This window comes from Mucor mucedo (genome assembly GCF_025094135.1).
Source record: "Mucor mucedo strain NRRL 3635 chromosome Unknown EV154scaffold_210, whole genome shotgun sequence".
NCBI lineage: Eukaryota > Fungi > Mucoromycota > Mucoromycetes > Mucorales > Mucoraceae > Mucor > Mucor mucedo.
Window position 1 is genome coordinate 30,168 of NW_026252494.1, and position 17,482 is coordinate 47,649.

The following is a 17,482-nucleotide window of genomic DNA, read 5'->3' on the forward strand; positions in this document are numbered from 1 at the left end:
GAAAAAAAATAAAATAAAAGAAAAAAAAAAAAATATAATATATAAAGAGGAAACACTGTGTACATATAAAGGATTTATTTTCCTCTAAATAATAATAATAAAAAAAAAGCTTATTGCCAATCTCTGATACCACCTTTACATTGTCCCATCAGTCGAGCAACCAATTCACCCATCGATTCTTGTTCAACAACCACTTCCGTACATCCAGCTGCATAAGTATGCCAAAACAACTGATGTTCAGCGTGCTGTTGATCAGCAATTGCCCTAGCTGACTGCTTTAATAATTCATCATGATTTTGTTTCCATAGCGCTGTTTGTTTAGTTTGCAGCATACGTCTTGCTAACTCAGCTGACGGTAAAGTGGCAGGTAATGATGATTTGGTACGCAGTGAGCAAGCCAATGTAAACAAATACAAATGCACTGCGCCCGACATTTCTTTTCGATACGCATTCATGGGCGTCATGATAGTCTTTCGAATTCTTTCGGAAATCATTGCCTGAGTTGCCAGTATATGTTGAATCCAGTGCAATATATTTCTTTCGTGTTCTAGAATATCTTGGTACTCCTTGATAGGAAATGGGCCCTTGGTTAATCTAGGTTCATCCTTGGCCAATACCCACATTTCTTGAACAACATTTAGCTGACGATTCAATTTCTTTTGGTGAATTTTACTCTCTTCGAATGTCATCTGGTAGCGATACGTTTTGGTGCTTTCTTGGCACATTAAAGAAACCACACGAGCATACTGAATACCTGTTGTGATCAACAAATCAGCTAAATCGGTGCGAAGTCGTTTTCTTGCCCATACAGGCCAGATCAACTGATCTACCAACATGACCACAATAGTTGCCAAGATGGCTGTCACAGTACGTATCCATACAGGATAAAAGATGGACTCGTCTGCTGGCGATATGTATCCGGTGGACACGATCACACTCATCGTTAAAAGAGAAATAAATCCTATTCTGGGAAACTTTGAACCTAAAAGTAAATACCACATAGGCACCTGAAAGACTAAGACCAAGACACCAATCACGTATGGATTCTCTCGACGATTGGCTGCTAATAAACACAAGTAACCACAAACAGCGCCTATAATGGTTGAGATGATTCTGTAAAAACACTGTATCGTTGTGGATCCGACTGTATAGTTGATCACCACCATAGCAGACAAAAGAGCCCATTGACCATGATTATTACTGTAAATATCACTGATACCATGAAAGGGAAGAAATGCCATGAGGGCCAATAGTTGCATTGTGATTGTGAATTTGATGGCATAGCGTGTAGGGGCGTATTGAAACCATTTGTTGAGTGAATACAATTTTCGGTTCCAGATATGCTTACCGGGGGTTTGATGTAATGGTACGGATTCCTGCTCTTCATACTCTTCTTTGTCTAATTTTTCATGTTCCTCTTGCATGATATTTTGGTCAACAATACTTTCATTTGTTCTTGACTCGATCCTTGTCACTAATTCTGACACTCTTCTCCTTTCTCGGTTAAAACTCTCATCGTCGTCTTCCTCCGCTTTCTCTTCCACCGGAGCAGCACTGGTTTGCATGGTTCTCGTTTTCATTATCTCCAGCTTTCGGGAATCCAAAAACACATTTTCAGAGAGTGCTTGTCCTTCATTTTGATAGGAAGTCTTACTCAACCAATTTTTAAACTCTACCCGAGGTAGATGAATACGTTTTATCCAACTCTCTCCTTCCGTACTGCATTTGATCAATTCTTCGGCATGAGTCTGTAAACGAATTAACTCTTGACCGAATTGAACCATGGTAAAGATTACGGTAAATATTAAAAAATGCTCTTCTGACGGCAAATGTCCGGCTCTATCATATTCATCTTGAAATGTGGTTTCAGTCTCCTTAAATTCTTCCAGAGCAGAAACAAGATTGATTTTGGATATACTGTGTGTCTTGCTTCCTTTATCGTGTTTGATTGAAATGGCTTTATGTGCAATCAAATCTTTTTCGATCTGGTCCAATGTAAGTATACATGTCGATATAAATCGTTTTAAAGAAGGTTGGATGGAGGATTGTAGACGATCGATATTCTTGTATTCCCTTCCGCCTAACAAGGTGTCACCCGATAATATACTTGACTGAACCTCTGTTAGTAAAGGAGACATGGTCTGTCTCCCACTGGCTGTAATCACAGTATCCATCTGCTGGTTCTTTAATTTATCTAAATGTGCCTTAACCTTTTTTCAAGCATGATGCGTACTTCTCTTTTGATAGCCAATGAAAACCCAAACAGATTTTCAGCCAGCGATGAGATTGAATGCAGTAATGGCTTATAACTCTTTGGTGTATAATAAGACACAATGAGTTCGTATTTCGCTTCTTTGCGTGCTGATTTCATGTTGCCAATATCCTTTTGTAGTTTGTTGGTGAGTGTCTGAAGTTTGGTACTGGCTGTTACATCGTTTGTAATGACGCCTGAATTATCATTCTTTAAAAGCTCTTCATGTACAAATGACAGCACGTCTTTCATAGATTCAATTGAACTACCAAAGGCTTGTCTGTGAAACAAGGAAAATATTAGATCAGGTTACTGACTTGGAATTAATATATAACTGGTATTACTCTGCTGTTTTCGCTGCCGTTTCTGGCCAAAACAGTAAATTACACATTAACGCAATTAAACCACCCCAAAGTACAGGATAGAAACTACCTAGAATTATCATTATATCAAAGTGAGTTCCATAGATCCCTTTGGTCAATGCGAAAAACGGTATAGTGAAGCCCTGTAAAGCAGGTATATAAAGTCGAGGGTATTTTAAACGGACATAAGCAACTGTTAGCACACAGATCGAAAATCCGATAGAAGCAATGGCACCAGCACCGTTGCTATAGAGAGCAGGGTTTGTTTCTCTTGATCTGTTGTAGACTGCGCATAAAAAGGATACGATGCCGCACCAGATAGCAGGTAACAACATCATCAAGGTGTTCAGTAACATACCAATAATTTGGTTACCTGCCGTACCACTTGCGTTGAAAAAAATAGTGCCGAGTGGTACAAGGTATGGTGGTGAGCCGGCTACCTTAAGAACTGAAGGAATGAGAATGAGAATGGTGGCAATCTCATACGCAACGGCACATTTAAATATTTTCTTCCACAGGTCGCCCTTGTCTTTGAACAAAGACGCCAACTTCATGTTTTCGACGTATAATAAAATGAAAGTTTGTTAAAAAAGGGAAAAAAGAGAAAAGGCGGAGGAGATATGTAGATTTTTATTTTTTCTGCCTTTTAGATGGGATCCAGCGGTATTTCCACCCAAAAAAAAAAAAAAAAAAAAAAAATTCATACTCCACTATGACAGGTTTTATACTCTGCGATTATTGTTGTTATGCAATTGTCCATCATCAAACTCTTCATCATCTTCTTCGAATCCTTCATCTTCGAATCTTTGATAGTTTTGACCTTCGAAATCAGCTGAATCGTCTGAATCCATATCATCTCCCTCATCATCACTGGGACCGTCATCATCTGGACGAGGAATACGTGTTTCTGGATCCAACTGTAAACCACCCATAGTCAGACTTAAATCATCCGCTAAGCTTTTACTTGGTACACTTCCTCTCACTGATTCCATACGCTTGTTCATGTTGGCCAATTTGATATCATTTTGTTGCATTTCCTGTAATTTCATGGATTCCTCGAGACTCATCATACGTGCTGTTCTGGCCTACACAGATTGGATGAGTAAAGTTCACATACATAATGGGCATTTTTCAATAAGGAATTGAAACCTACATGTTGTTCATCGGCATCGTGTGCTCGCAATAAGTTGTGCGCATGAACGTCTTGCACTTGATTTGATCTAACAATGGTCTCTTTACGGATATCCAACTTTTCATTTAATGATAAACCTGATACCTTATTTGTAATACTGTTGGTCGCCGTGTTCTCATTGTTTAAAATCGCATTAATTTGTTCGATTTTAGCCCTTAACTTGGCTCCACCGTCGGGTAAATGAAGTGTACTATTCAAACCGTCAGATTTACATATACCTTGATAAGTAAGAAAGAAAGAAAAAACTTACGGATTATTCAACATGGCACTTGTCTTTTCATGAAGTGCCAAAAGTTCTTTTTGATCCATGTCTTGTAAATTACGTGTCAGAGGCTGCGAAAGTCCGTCCAACTGTCGACTGGGATTAGCTCCAACCCATGCTTTTCCTCTACCAGTAAATGGTGTATTCATTGTAATTGTGTGTTTAAGAAGTGTGTGCTTTTTTTTTTTCTCTGTCTCAGTTTTTTAATATATGATATTTCAACCAATCACAAACGGATGGACTGCTAAAACGCATCATTTGTAACACACTTATACAAAGCACCATAGATTTTCAGTGCACAATATCTGTCACTGACAGTTGGAGATCTTCAAATTCGAATCAAGAAGAAGCTATGAACAGCGTGGGACTAAGACGGAGAGTAATTATAGGAGGGGGGCATTGTTCATACTTTGAAAAGGATGCCCCACATGAAAAGAAGTATCATCTTGTTTATCTCAAGATGAAATCAGCCATTTACTTTTACGTCTATTCACGCACCATATCAAAATTATCCCTCCGTAAGTCTGGAGCTTTTTTCACAAATTTTCAATATAAGTAAAGGCTGAATCATTTAAAGTGATTATATTATCAATTAAATCATCGTGACATAAACCAGCTCTTGTTCATCAGTCCATAAATAAAACCCGTTCAGACACTTTTTTTGATTAACAAGTACTATTCTCCCAAATCGGCCCAAATGGGCTGATTACAAAAATGAATTTTAATACATCAAATAATAAATAAAGTATGGTATTTTTTGGATGTTAGCTTTTTTGATACATTATTTTCATGTTTATAACTTTTTTGGGATATTCGATGTACTATCTAGTTTACATTGCCACTAGATGAAGATTGTCGGTTTTCTAAATCAATGGGTCGTCCCAAATGGACTGTTCATATAAGCATCATATCAAAGATTTTTAATTTTTATTGTAACAGGCTAATAATATATGTAGGAATAGAATACTTTAAAAAATATTCAGATTTGACTTCTTTTTCTATATTCTTCTCCAAAGTGCTCATGATGGCATTTTTTGCATATGGCCTTCGTGTCACACGCACATCTGAATTCCACTCTAGGAGGGTTCTTTAAACCCAACCCAGCACAACTCTTATAAACCTGTCTAATGCGTTTCCCGTTAAAAGAAAGGCTAATGTATTCATGAGCACTGGTAGAATCACGCTTTCTTGTTGTCATAGACTCCATTGGTATCTCAGAAGCAGCGCCGCTCATACTTTTTACCTTTTTTAGCAAAGAAAAAACGAGTCTACTTTTAAAATCAGAATGAAGAAGATCATTTCCTGAATTGGATCCCCATATCTTGAAACAACTGAAGGCATTAGCCAGCCTCAGCAATGCCAAAAGTAAAGGCCAAAAAACGGTTTTCCCATCTGTAAGTCTTCATAATGTCATGAAATGATATCATATTATCCCGTCTGTTATTGTTAGTATCGACGCTACCTAAAGGAAATAAAAATGTTATTGTAGCTATTGAATTTATGCATGAGGATGTTACTTTTGTGGTCTTCGTAATCATCAAAGACCTAGAGGCGACGAAGCTCGCGTTGCTGACCAGATCTGTCAATGTAAATTCTGATCTTGGTTGAAGGGACGAACGTACTACAAGATGACACAATCGTCTTTGGCTTGAGGTCTCTGTAGGAGCATACAAGAATTGGGCGGCCGTGCTCATCTTGTTTGACAGCAGTATATTGACTACCACGTTCAGCCCCAAGAAAACGGATAACATCGTTACTTGGCATCCCACGAGGCCAGTACTTTTTCTTGACGACTTGCATGATTGAAAAAGGTCCATGATCTAACAAGACAGATGTCATCTCCGGAGACCCAAACCAAGAGTCACCAATTACTGTTCTTCAGGAAAAGAACCAAGGTTCTGTCAACCGCTTTAATGTTGCAATTAGATTGCGATCTGTGTCATCGTACTTCTTCTTTACAGGATCGCTGACAGTATCAAGCTGAATGATACAGAACGTGTCATGATCCGCAAGTGTTTTACATTCCTGCCCAATTGGGTGAGGTTTTCTTGGTATCTTTTTAAGATTGGGCATTCCTTCACCGAGCCATTGATTCATACTTTCATCAACACACAGATATCTTCCAGGCTCAAGTGCTCTTGCCAGTACCTCATTGAATTTCTGTAAATATATTCTGATCTGGTACAAAGAATCTGAAGCTAAGCTGTTACCACAGGGTACCTCGAAAACATGATACTGAAGTACCGATACAAAACGATCATACTCCATAAATTCTCCAAAGTTGATATTGGGCCTCAAATAACTGTTTCCCATCCATTAGTACGCCCTCTTGTCCACATGTTTAAGAACCGTTATATTCATCAAAATCGCCATCCACGTTAAATATTCCAAGAAGGTGAGATTTACCCAACGGTTGTTAACACTATGCGCATGATTTTTTATGTTTGGGACAACTATTTCTCTTATGTGATCCATTGGTAGAAAATACAAGAAGTATTCGGCGGGAGAAGCAGTAGCCTTGTTTTGCAAGTTAAACTTTGATTTCATGGAACGATAATTGTTTCCAGAAACTAAACATGCATCGGTATACACTTCTCTCGTATCCTAGACCTCATCGCACACTGGAATCTCTTCCTCTTCCTCTTCCTCATTTCTGGGTTCAGCGTCTTCCAGATTACCGTCTTCCTCTGGGGTATTGTTGTTGCTGACCGTCGTAGCAGTATTGGAATGGTTATCAATGGTCTCTTGTCTAACTATGGGACCCTCATGCTTCAAAGAGGTTCCATAAAGTACGAAGGTAGTGTCTGGTAGCTCATCAAAAACTACATTACAGAGAATCTTATTCTTAGCGTCTGTACTCTTTGCAGTGGTAATACCATTAAGCCTAAGACGAGGAGCATTGAAGTCAAAACGTCCCCGAAGGAGTTCTACAGCTCTTGTCTTCCTTAAAAAGTGGGCAGAAACAGGAACGCAAACGTTTACACCGAGATTCAGGCTCATGGCTGGCATTTTGCTTTGTTTCGTTTATAGATTACTAGTAATGAATTTCGAAAATTGAAGGGAAGTGAAATAAGAAAGTATTTCAAACAACATCTCTCAATTAATATACAGGGTTTATTCTGTTCCCGATTTAAATAGTACTCGTTAAAAATAAGGTATAACAAAGTCTCAAATAGCCTATAATACAATAAACATTACACAAATGCATTCAATGTATGTGCTACACATATGTATTACAACAGTACCGTGTCACTGTTATAGCACAATTATGTTGCCAAAAAAAAATCGACTTCGGTATTGGTTTATATATAATTCTAATGAAAGCAGGATAACACAGAATGGTGAAAACTTTCTATACGTACAGCAGAGGTGGTGTCGAAGAAAAAAAAAGTTGCCTGACATTTCTTTTATGGACCCTAAACTCATTTTTATTATGACAATAAAAAACCTGATATCATTATCAATCTATCATACTTTTATTTTACGCAAATAGTTGGCAGTCATTTTTGAAAAATTTGGATTTTCAAAAAAAAAAAAAACATGTGATGATGACAAAGTTGTGGACTTACAGAATTAAATTGTTTGTATCCGGTATCATGAAAGATGTTGGAAGTATCTGGTGATGACAATAAAAATTTAGTTCTAAACGCACGTTTACGGAAGCTCAATAAAAACCTTACACAATAAACACGCATGTAATACAATGCAATTGACCATAGACCTTTACGTATTATATAACACACATGTATTGACAAAGGATAAAAACAGCTACAATATAATTTTTAAAATATGCAATCCATTGTTTCCACGTTTGTAGGGCTCCTGTTCCCCCATACATTGCGAGTGGATGAAGAGAAGGGGGACGTTTATTTTTTGCTTTATGAAGCATACTTTGGGTAATGTATAAAACTTTGGGTGTTTAATTAAACATTATAAACTTGGTTTAAAACTGACCAAGTTTTTTTCCGCCTACGTATCTAAAAAGACGTTACAGTGTAAAGGTGATCGGACCAAAAAATGTAATAGAGGACTCTTTCAAAGCTTATAATTCTTCATGGGATATCAAATATTTAAAGGAAAAAAAGGATCCCATTCTCATGGTTGCAACAGGCAATATGGACCAGCAACCAACGGTCTCTGGGTTTTTAGGAAGGGCTTTAGAAGAGAAATTTTATTTGGCAGTTATTGCACTAAGAATACTGCCATGTATTCCATTGGTTACAGAGACTTTGAAAGATATGGTTCATCCAGACACAGGCCCCGTACAAATTAGCAGAGGTGTTAGAGAAGGATATTTTTATGTAAATCTGTCACTCAATCAACATTTTACGAATGGCCCTGAATTTTAGCCTCTAATACAGCGGATGAAGAGCTTGGTAAAATTTAATTAAAATAGTGTCTGCACAAAATTTAATTAAACTTCTAATGTTGCATTATATCAGATGATTTTGAATTAGAAATTCTTGAAAGAGATCGGAGAAGATCAGGCAATGTTCATGATGACGAAGACGAAATTGAAGAGAATACATCCAACTGCAATACAAAAAGCAGAACAAATAACCAGAATTTCGATGAAGATGATGATGAAAATGAACCATTTTTCCCAGAAAATTATAACTATGACAATGCACGAAGATTTTCGGAATCCACTGCTGCTTCTTTGCAGCCGACAAAATTAAAAGAACCCATTCAAAAGTCATTGACAGAAGATGAATTTTTGGTAGAAAATGTGATGACTGAATTAAATAATGAGAAGGGACTATTAGCAGGTCGCATAAATATTTTAAGCTGTATAATTATCCATTTTAACTATTTGTCAAAACCATCTTTTGTGCCTTTACAGTAACTGTCCAAAAATTCGAAAAAAAAAAAAAAAAAAGATTTGTCTAATTTTTGAGACAAGACCGTCGATCTAACTTTTTCAAAAGTTGGATATTTCGTGTACTAGTAAGTCTAATACATAGCATAATTATGTACTTGCATGCTGGGGGAGGCTCAATGACAAATCAAGGAACATCATGCCAGTAAAAGAATTCTGACCCTATGCACCACTATATTTCTAATATTACAAATGATGTCAGTAGTATTTGGTGACGGCAAAACGAACAAATTCCGAGAACTAGTTTAACCGGATTTGATTAAGCCACTAGATGACTTCACCGATTTTAGGCCCCTTTTTTACCTTTAACAAACATGTCAAAAGTAACGTATTTTAAAACACAATTCCCTTTCAACAACGTTGCTGAGACTTCCTCTGTACTTTTCTCGGAAGATGCACAAAGTTTGTCGATGTCGAATCCAACATTAGGTGGGCAATGAAGACTGTCAACTCTTATTTTCCCAACAAAAATAAAAAAATTGCTTTGAAGGATGGCGATTATGTTAACAATCATCGGGTTGAGTTAAGAAATGCCAAGGATCGATTACGCGTATTAATAGCGCTTGCGCTTTGTACCAAAAGCAATGAAAACCCCCTGTCAATCCGAGTGTATAATGAGCCATAAAGTGAATGGATCTAAGATGATAGAACACCTCTACTCTGCTTATGTACAAAAATATCTGACTAACGATCAGCAGTAATTTCCTTGTTTGTATTGACAATCTCGACAAGCAAATTCAAATAACCACATCTGACATGAACATATACCAGCAAATTATTAAAATATATTATGGCACAGCTTATTTCTTTCTTTCTTTTCTTTTAAAATGTATATTATAATCAATAAACATTCAGACAAATTCACTTTGCATTAAATTCATGCATTTGTGAGATACATGTCTGAGTGACTGGTTTTCCGTTCGATTTTCGTTTAAACAAATACCCGTAAAATTACGACAACATTTTTTCTCACCACCCTTTTTCACTTAATTCTTTTTTTCTACTTCAATGTACAATTTTTTTGTTAGATTAAACCTTCCGTGAACAGCTTGCGTTGTCTCAAGTTGGTCATTCGTCGGTGGGCTTTCTGCGGTGGCTCTTTGAAGTCCGGGTCTGTTCGCCGGTAGGTGGGTTCATGATCGTGTTGTGGTACTTTAGTCGTCTCGGGGCTTTCTGCAGACGTTGTCTTTACTGGGCTTCTCGGGTCTGTTCGCTTGACGATGGAAAGTGGTTGTCTTAGGTTCTGGGGGGCTATATTTGTGGGAGGCTAGTTCTTTTTGCATTTAAAGCATTCATTTCCACTTTTACAGTGCTTCATTTTCGGGGGCTTGCTGCGGAGGCTCTTTGAAGTCCGGGTCTGTTCGCTGAAAAGACAACACGACATGGGATCTGGGGGAGACAACTTGGGATCTGGGGGTTGGGAATAGATAGTCTTCACCTTCTCGTGGTTATTCCCGTAAGTAAAAGCTTGTTGCTTTGAAACTAAGAGAGACTTACAGTTTATGTAATTTATATTTTATTGAAATAAAAAAAAGCTTATTACTTGTGTATTTGTTATAAGCATTTTCTCTTAATCATTATTTTTAAATCAGACTTGTTCTTACTTTCTTTTATAAAAAAAAACGGGTTATATTTGTAGAGGCTCTGCCGTGGCAAAATATATTAGATCGTTTATTGCCAAGTGCAAATACAAACTACCTTAGACTGCTGTGATGTTTCTCGATTCTTCCACTGCCTCCTTAATAAAAAAAAGTTTTATATTTACATTCATTATTTGGAAATGTCTAGAACTCCGTATTTTTTTCAAACGTATTTTTTCAAACGTATTTTTTCAAACGTATTTTTTCAAACGTATTTTTTCAAACGTATTTTTTCAAACGTATTTTTTCAAACGTGATGGTCTACACGTCGATTGACATGCCATATCATCTAAACTTCATTGGATGATCGTTTTCTGTTTTCCATAAAATCTGCTTTACTGCCATTACAAGCTACTACTGGAATGCAGATAGACAATTACCAAGCTCTGACTTGCTTGGTAGGTTTTTGCAACTGTTTCTATTTTAAGTAAAGGCTCAAATATTATGGATGATAAAATAGACAAATAAAATCATCCTGACATAAGCTTGTTTATCAATAAATAAAGCTGGTTCACACACTTTGTTCTTCTCCTTTTCTTTTTCCTTAACATACTTCTTTTATCGTATGAAAGTAACCGATCAAATAAAAAGGTTAGTTTAGTAGTGACTCTTGTTTCTTTGAAAAGAAGCTAAATCGAAAAAGATATATAATTGTGATATTGCGGCTGCGGCTAGTCTTTGCAATAGGAGGGCGACCTCCAAGGCAGAGTTCTTGAGTTTTTGGAACTCACGAACCGTGAATAGCTGGGATTGGACTGTAAATAGGTGCAATCATACTGGTCTGCTGGTCTTCTGGCCAGAATTCCTGTAAGTGGTACAAAAAAAATACGTTTGGAAAAAAATACGGAGGTCTAGACATTTCCTCATTATTTGTTACACAACTACTAGATTGATGATATTATTAATCATTTTTTTTAAAAGTCTTTTTTGCCTTTTATCTTATAGAGCCATTCGATACTTTTACGTCTGCTTACTCCTGTTAATCTTTCTTGTTTTAAAAACTTATTAAATCTATCATGGCTAATAAAGATGTTAAGTATATCGAATGTAAGCATAACGCATTTGATTACCATACGCGATTTTGTCATTAACTAGAAACTTTACTCAGTAATAACAGCAATACTACAAAATATTGTCAGCGAAGAGAATCGTGTAAATTGGGACGAATTCCTCATTCAAGCAAAAGACCTGATCGTCAGCAGCTACACAGGTGGTAACTTGAACACGTTTAAGGGGGTATGGAAGCGAAAATTCCAGATAGCACTTGATAACTTGGACTATAAATTAAGAAAAGATTCTGGCAATAGAAATGTATGGCAATCAATCTCTGGCGAACTAAAGATGATTAGAGATTCACCGTCTGTTTACTCAGCCATAACTCCATCGTCATCAAAAAGCTCTGAGAAATCATCTTCAATTAATAGCAAGCATAATACCTTGGTTTCCACTGAAACAAAAGCTAGACTAATTGAAAAGATTAGTCAACTAAATGATCATAGCAAATGGAGACTATCGAGTGGAAAATTTGTAGAAGATGCAGTTTGTCTAGTCATTGATAAATGTCAATACGAGCATCCTGCTTTTTCTTTCATTGTTGATACTTCGGATCTTATTTGGAAAAAAGTCTTTACCAAAGAAGAACTTCGTGAAATCAAAAATTACAAAGCGCCAGTTCTTCCCAGTATTGATGAAGATGTAAAAAACTACTTAACCTCATTTGATCAAGACGTATTTAAGAAAGCTAAAGATTTTTATGATCACGCCTTCGAAAGTAAATTTGAGTTTGGTACTAGCAAAACCAAAAGATGGATTCAAAAATCTGTCATTGAAGTTGCTGAAGTATTCGAAGACGACGAAAGAATTGAGTTAAGCGACTTTTCTGAAGGCGATCTTTCCAACAAAATATGGCAGTTCGTATTTAAGTGCTTTAAAGAGAGTCATGTTGATGCCAAATTAGGCGAAAGAGTCAGCACAGCTTCTTCATTAGGAAGAAATGAAAGTAGAGGCTTGGAGGGATTAGGTAGAAGGGAAAGAAAGGTCACCGGGGTAAAGGTTGACATCTTGTTCAAGGCTGGCCGCCACGAAGTAGGATGTTGTGAAGTTGGGAAGGAAGACGTGCTTCCTATAGACGACAAGTATTTAGATGATGGTATGATGAAATTACCAAAGACCTTAAGGGATATGCTCTCAAGATTAGTTAACGCTAACCCTATAAAGGTCAACAGCTTGTATACTGTCGGCTTTCTGATGATGGGTAAGAATTTGCTTATGATATAGGTTGTTCTCTAAGGTACTTATCCTTGTCTCCTTCTAGGTCTTGATCTAGAGCTTTTAATCATGGACATTCCTTCTGGAAACACCATTACCAGAATCTCTCGAACAAAAAAACTTCCCTTCCCAGATCAGGCTTCAAATATCGGTATTGATCTTACCGCTTTGCTGGAAACAGTGTTGATTGGAAGAAAGTTGATGGAAGATGTTGAAGCTTTGATTAGTTGTAGTAGAAAAAGAAAACCCGTAGAATTAAATAATGACGATTCTGAAGATGAGGCCGCTGCTCCATTCCTCTCCCATTCTTTTAATATCAAGTAATATTATTTAAATTTTATCTTTGCATTCTTTTTTCTGTCCTATAATTCATGCCAATAAAGCTGTGGGTGAGGATTAATAAAAAATAAAAGCGCGGCTCGGAGAGCTTGTATGACATTTTCAGTCTTCGCTTCATCAACTTAAGTATTCATGCGACACTCTTTTTTCTTATTTCATAGCGTTTAAAATTAAACTGCTACAGCCTTGGATCATGAAGAGTAAGAATTTTATAAAAGAGTGATGATTGATTAGACTGATAGTAAACCCTTTTTGTTTTTTGATGGAGATTAAGAACAGCATTTAGAATTATGCAAATAATCTCAATGATTAGGGGATTTTCGAATGTCGGTAGAAAGGTGATAATCGAATTAAAAAAAAAAGGATGTATGTGATCTATCATGATAAAGTATGCATTTTTCCAAAAAAGAAACAGTAATAGAACTTCTAGATACATAGTACACTAATGCGATGTACAAGATTTAAGCATCAGTAACATGTACCTGTCATTCCAGTTAGATTATGGATATAAATTAGTACTAGTTCTCTAATGTGAATATCATTCCATTGACAGCAGATTATGTAATGTCGCATTCTTTTTCTGAATTCTAACTCATGTAAAACTACATCATTTCTACAATGCCCCAGTCAAAGTCGATCGATCATTTTTATTTTGGGAAAGTGCACCACTTTTGTTTATATTCTTCCGGAGGAAAACAAAAATACAAAAAAAAAGCTCATTTGACCGACGTCATTGGAAAAAGGGAGCAAATGGAGAAATGCAATAGTGCTGATCTTTATGCTAACAATGTGTGACAATTTGTACTGTGTGCAATTAAATGTCAGCATGCTGCGGGATATGTTTATTCGCAAGCGCGCAGTCCATCCCCTCCCCCCCCCCCTTTTTTTACAGCCTTGACCCAATCTAGATTGTTGCCATGGATACATTACAAGATGAACAAGCAAACTACAGAGTATTAAGTATTCAGTCTCATACCGTAAGTGAAGGATGATGTTCGATTTAGTGTTGATGTGCTAATCGTGATTGTAACAGGTCTCTGGTTATTGTGGTATGGATGGCTGATGCAGATAACAAACATAAAATGTTCATAATCTTGTATAGGTAACAAGGCAGCTGTATTCCCCCTTCAAACACTCGGATTTGATGTAGATATATTAAATACGGTTCAGTTTTCAAACCATACAGGTAATTTGATAACAATGATTTTTCCACAAAAGAATAAAAAAAAATGGGGCTTTTCCTGATCCAGTCTATTTTTAGGTTATCCCTCTTTTACAGGGAATAAGATGACAGCCGAGAATGTACAAGATTTATTTGAAGGTTTAGAAAGTAACGGATTAATTGATGACTATAGTCATGTCCTTACCGGTAAGATCTGAAATAGATGATAAGACCCGGGTAAATAAATTAACAAGGCAAGATTAGGATATATTGGAAATTACGCAATTTTGGAAAAGATCGAAGCAATGGTGGAAAAATTAAAGGCCAAGAATCCCAAATTGATCTATGGTATGTTGACATGATGTCATTGTTTACTTGTTGTAGTAACATGGTATATAGTATGCGATACGGTAATGGGTGATGGAGGTGCCATGTATGTAGCACCGGAGATAATTCCATTGTATAGAAACATTATGCGTTTGGCTGATGTAGTGACACCAAATCAATTCGAAGCTGAACTCTTGACTGAGACGAAAATCAGTTCATTGACAGATGCCTGTTTGGTCGCTAAAAAGTTACATGCATTGGGATCAGCACATGTTGTCATTACCACATTGTCTATCCCACTTGAGCTTGTGCCCTTGGATGTGCATTTAGATTCAACCTGTGAAAAATCATTATATTGCTTTACCAGCCAAGTAATGGCAGATGGGACCATTGATCAACATATTATTGCGTTCCCTACATTCGAAGGCTATTTCACCGGAACTGGTGATTTGTTCTCTTCATTGGTTGTTGCTAGGTTACAAGAATCCATGGATAAAGCTGTCGATCGAGTTCCTTGTTTGATTGATGCAGCCTATCGTGTTATTTGCACCGTTAATGCAATCACAAAGAAGACTTTTGTCTATCAACAAAGATTATTGGCTGGAAATCCAGAACCTGCGAAAATTGCTAGAATTCGTGAATTACATTTAATCCAAGGAAAAAAAGAAATTGAAGAGCCTGAACGTATTGGTTTGGGCGTCGTAAAGAAAATTAGAGTTAAATCATAGCCAATCACAGAAATAAAATTTTATAATTTTCTTTTTCCTTTCTACACTATTTTTTTTTTCGTTTTAGAAATGAGTACTTTGCCGTTTACTGTTCAGGACGATATTGAAGCCAAAGAGAAATATGCTTCTGGTCAACACCAACAGAATTCATCTCGGCAATGTAACCCTCGCCGGTTAAGATTATGGACTTTACTCATCCTTATTTCTCTGGCGACGCTGGGGCTTGTTTCTTATTTTGGTAAATCCGGTCTTATAGCGAGTGTAGGTGATGATGGCATGATTGTCGTGGCGGATGAACAATTACAGAAGGGGGAGCCCCAGAGTTTGAAGGAGGAAATATTGCAACATATCCATGACAACCAATTAATTGTGTTCTCCAAAACCTATTGCCCGTAAAGTATCTTTTTTTTTATGATTTCTTTAATTGATTGGTTTAGCTAAAAACAAATGCTTGCAGGTTTTCAAAGAAAGCCAAGGCTATTTTAAGCACATATCAATTAAAAACGCCATTACAAGTGATTGAAGTCGACTTGAGAGGTAAAGCTGTGATTTAAAATAAGAGGGAGTACTAAACTGACTATTTTGTTAAAAATACAATAGATGATGATTATCAAGTAAAGCTGGCATTGAAGGAAATTTCTGCAAGAGAAACATTTCCAAACATTTTTCTGAATGGAAAAACTCTGGGTGGCTCCGATGATCTTGAAGAGTTACATGAAACTGGAAAACTAAAGCTCTTATTAAACCAACACCATTTATTGGTCTAACCCGATTTATTTATTTTCTTCGGGATATAAATAAAGGAACCAAATTTTTCTTTTTTTTTTTTTATTTTGTCAAAACCATCTTTCTTTTTTACTTTTACAAATAACATAACAAAATGTGGACTAGACAAAAAAACTCTAAACATATCCTGATTGAATTATTGGAGCCTGTCATCTTCATTGATGAGACTCACGAAACATCCCCTGTGGTGCGTGGAACTGTCATTATAAACCTTGATAACTGTGTGATTAAAAATCTTTCTATTCAATTTGACGGTTTAAAGAAGACACAATGGAGAAAAGGTAAATAATGAGAAATAACAGTTTCTATATTTGGACTAGCACTAATGCATTGTTATCTTTTTTAGATTCAAAAGTGCAGCAACTAGTGTCGAAGGATCTTCAAATCCCTGCTACTACTGGTACAACTAAATTCCCATTTGAAATGCCACTACCCTCAGGCATTCCCGAATCTGTGAAGTCATCAGATATCCAAGTTGAATATACCATGTCCGTACGTCTCCTTTACAAAAAGATGAATATTCCCACTGTTCAACATGAAGAGTCCACAAAAGCCATTGTATTGGCAAGATTACCCGAACGTCAATATCACCCATTAGCTACTCAAAAGCAATTCGCTGATTGGTGTAAATATCGAATCTCCATTGACAAAAAATCCGTCGCGCTTGGCTCAAAACTCGGTATTAAGTTTGAAATCTCACCTTTAATACAAGGATTCAGATTGAAGCAAATATTTGTCCAAGTACTTGAACGTCGTACTGTTCATGATGATACAAACCAGTCCTGTCACTTTATCTATCCCGCAAAGAATTCTCATCTCAATTTACCATCAAAATCAATTAACCAGGGCTGGCAAGCAACTTGTGATTACCAGTTACCTGATGACAAACTATCTCACTCCACTATGGAATACCAGGACTTTAGAATCTCCCATGTCGTTTTGGTGTCTCTGATAGTATCCGACCGTCATACTACAAGAACTATCTCTTATCAAATGGATGTTGACCTGTTAAACAGTCAAGTTTCTCAACTGGATGATCGTGATTATCTCAAACTTCCTGCTTATAACTGTGTAATGACTCCTCAGGAACTCCAAAAGTTACACAGCCATGGTCTTTACACATGTCCCCCTTCTTATGAAGATTCCATTGCTGTCTAATTTATTTGTTTATATGATTGCCTTGATGGTAATTTTCTGTAAAATAGTAATGAGTCACACAATACCCCTCTCCTGTACAAAAAAAACATATAAATAAATACCTCATTACAATATGGACATTTTCCAAA

General features: G+C 36.6%; 9 protein-coding genes across 9 annotated transcripts; 6 read left to right on the plus strand and 3 right to left on the minus strand.

The window, feature by feature from the left end:
* Nucleotides 1-43: 43 nt before the first annotated feature.
* On the minus strand, nt 44-3,215 carry EV154DRAFT_530426 (uncharacterized protein). Its single transcript, XM_051603742.1, has 3 exons — nt 2,596-3,215; nt 2,234-2,531; nt 44-2,210 (listed from the first exon to the last, which is right to left on the minus strand). The coding sequence occupies exons 1-3, from the start codon at nt 3,165-3,167 to the stop codon at nt 111-113; spliced, it is 2,970 nt and encodes a 989-aa protein (XP_051451020.1). The 5' UTR covers nt 3,168-3,215; the 3' UTR covers nt 44-110.
* Nucleotides 3,216-3,223: 8 nt separating this feature from the next.
* Nucleotides 3,224-4,232, minus strand: EV154DRAFT_530428 (uncharacterized protein). The gene is made up of 3 exons (XM_051603743.1): nt 4,056-4,232; nt 3,767-3,995; nt 3,224-3,698 (listed from the first exon to the last, which is right to left on the minus strand). Exons 1-3 carry the CDS (start codon nt 4,214-4,216, stop codon nt 3,336-3,338), a joined length of 753 nt encoding a protein of 250 aa, XP_051451021.1. The 5' UTR covers nt 4,217-4,232; the 3' UTR covers nt 3,224-3,335.
* A 2,439-nt stretch (nt 4,233-6,671) lies between these two features.
* EV154DRAFT_487897 (uncharacterized protein) lies at nt 6,672-7,076 on the minus strand (the record flags this gene model as incomplete). The annotated part of the gene is made up of 1 exon (XM_051599036.1): nt 6,672-7,076. The coding sequence occupies one exon, from the start codon at nt 7,074-7,076 to the stop codon at nt 6,672-6,674; it is 405 nt and encodes a 134-aa protein (XP_051451022.1).
* Nucleotides 7,077-7,856: 780 nt separating this feature from the next.
* Nucleotides 7,857-8,416, plus strand: EV154DRAFT_540797 (uncharacterized protein; the record flags this gene model as incomplete). Its single annotated transcript, XM_051604443.1, has 2 exons — nt 7,857-7,963; nt 8,062-8,416. The coding sequence occupies 2 exons, from the start codon at nt 7,857-7,859 to the stop codon at nt 8,414-8,416; spliced, it is 462 nt and encodes a 153-aa protein (XP_051451023.1).
* Nucleotides 8,417-11,324: 2,908 nt separating this feature from the next.
* EV154DRAFT_530435 (uncharacterized protein) lies at nt 11,325-13,351 on the plus strand. The gene is made up of 4 exons (XM_051603744.1): nt 11,325-11,393; nt 11,475-11,633; nt 11,695-12,840; nt 12,901-13,351. The coding sequence occupies exons 2-4, from the start codon at nt 11,603-11,605 to the stop codon at nt 13,176-13,178; spliced, it is 1,455 nt and encodes a 484-aa protein (XP_051451024.1). The 5' UTR covers nt 11,325-11,393; nt 11,475-11,602; the 3' UTR covers nt 13,179-13,351.
* Nucleotides 13,352-14,074: 723 nt separating this feature from the next.
* Nucleotides 14,075-14,549, plus strand: EV154DRAFT_127282 (uncharacterized protein). Its single transcript, XM_051593989.1, has 3 exons — nt 14,075-14,170; nt 14,227-14,242; nt 14,296-14,549. The coding sequence occupies exons 1-3, from the start codon at nt 14,111-14,113 to the stop codon at nt 14,436-14,438; spliced, it is 219 nt and encodes a 72-aa protein (XP_051451025.1). The 5' UTR covers nt 14,075-14,110; the 3' UTR covers nt 14,439-14,549.
* A 111-nt stretch (nt 14,550-14,660) lies between these two features.
* On the plus strand, nt 14,661-15,410 carry EV154DRAFT_431855 (pyridoxal kinase; the record flags this gene model as incomplete). Its single annotated transcript, XM_051596638.1, has 2 exons — nt 14,661-14,703; nt 14,755-15,410. 2 exons carry the CDS (start codon nt 14,661-14,663, stop codon nt 15,408-15,410), a joined length of 699 nt encoding a protein of 232 aa, XP_051451026.1.
* Nucleotides 15,411-15,453: 43 nt separating this feature from the next.
* On the plus strand, nt 15,454-16,252 carry EV154DRAFT_530445 (thioredoxin-like protein). The gene is made up of 3 exons (XM_051603745.1): nt 15,454-15,802; nt 15,868-15,947; nt 16,011-16,252. The coding sequence occupies exons 1-3, from the start codon at nt 15,480-15,482 to the stop codon at nt 16,175-16,177; spliced, it is 570 nt and encodes a 189-aa protein (XP_051451027.1). The 5' UTR covers nt 15,454-15,479; the 3' UTR covers nt 16,178-16,252.
* A 2-nt stretch (nt 16,253-16,254) lies between these two features.
* EV154DRAFT_530447 (uncharacterized protein) lies at nt 16,255-17,471 on the plus strand. The gene is made up of 2 exons (XM_051603746.1): nt 16,255-16,477; nt 16,543-17,471. Exons 1-2 carry the CDS (start codon nt 16,291-16,293, stop codon nt 17,352-17,354), a joined length of 999 nt encoding a protein of 332 aa, XP_051451028.1. The 5' UTR covers nt 16,255-16,290; the 3' UTR covers nt 17,355-17,471.
* The last annotated feature ends 11 nt before the right edge of the window (nt 17,472-17,482 follow it).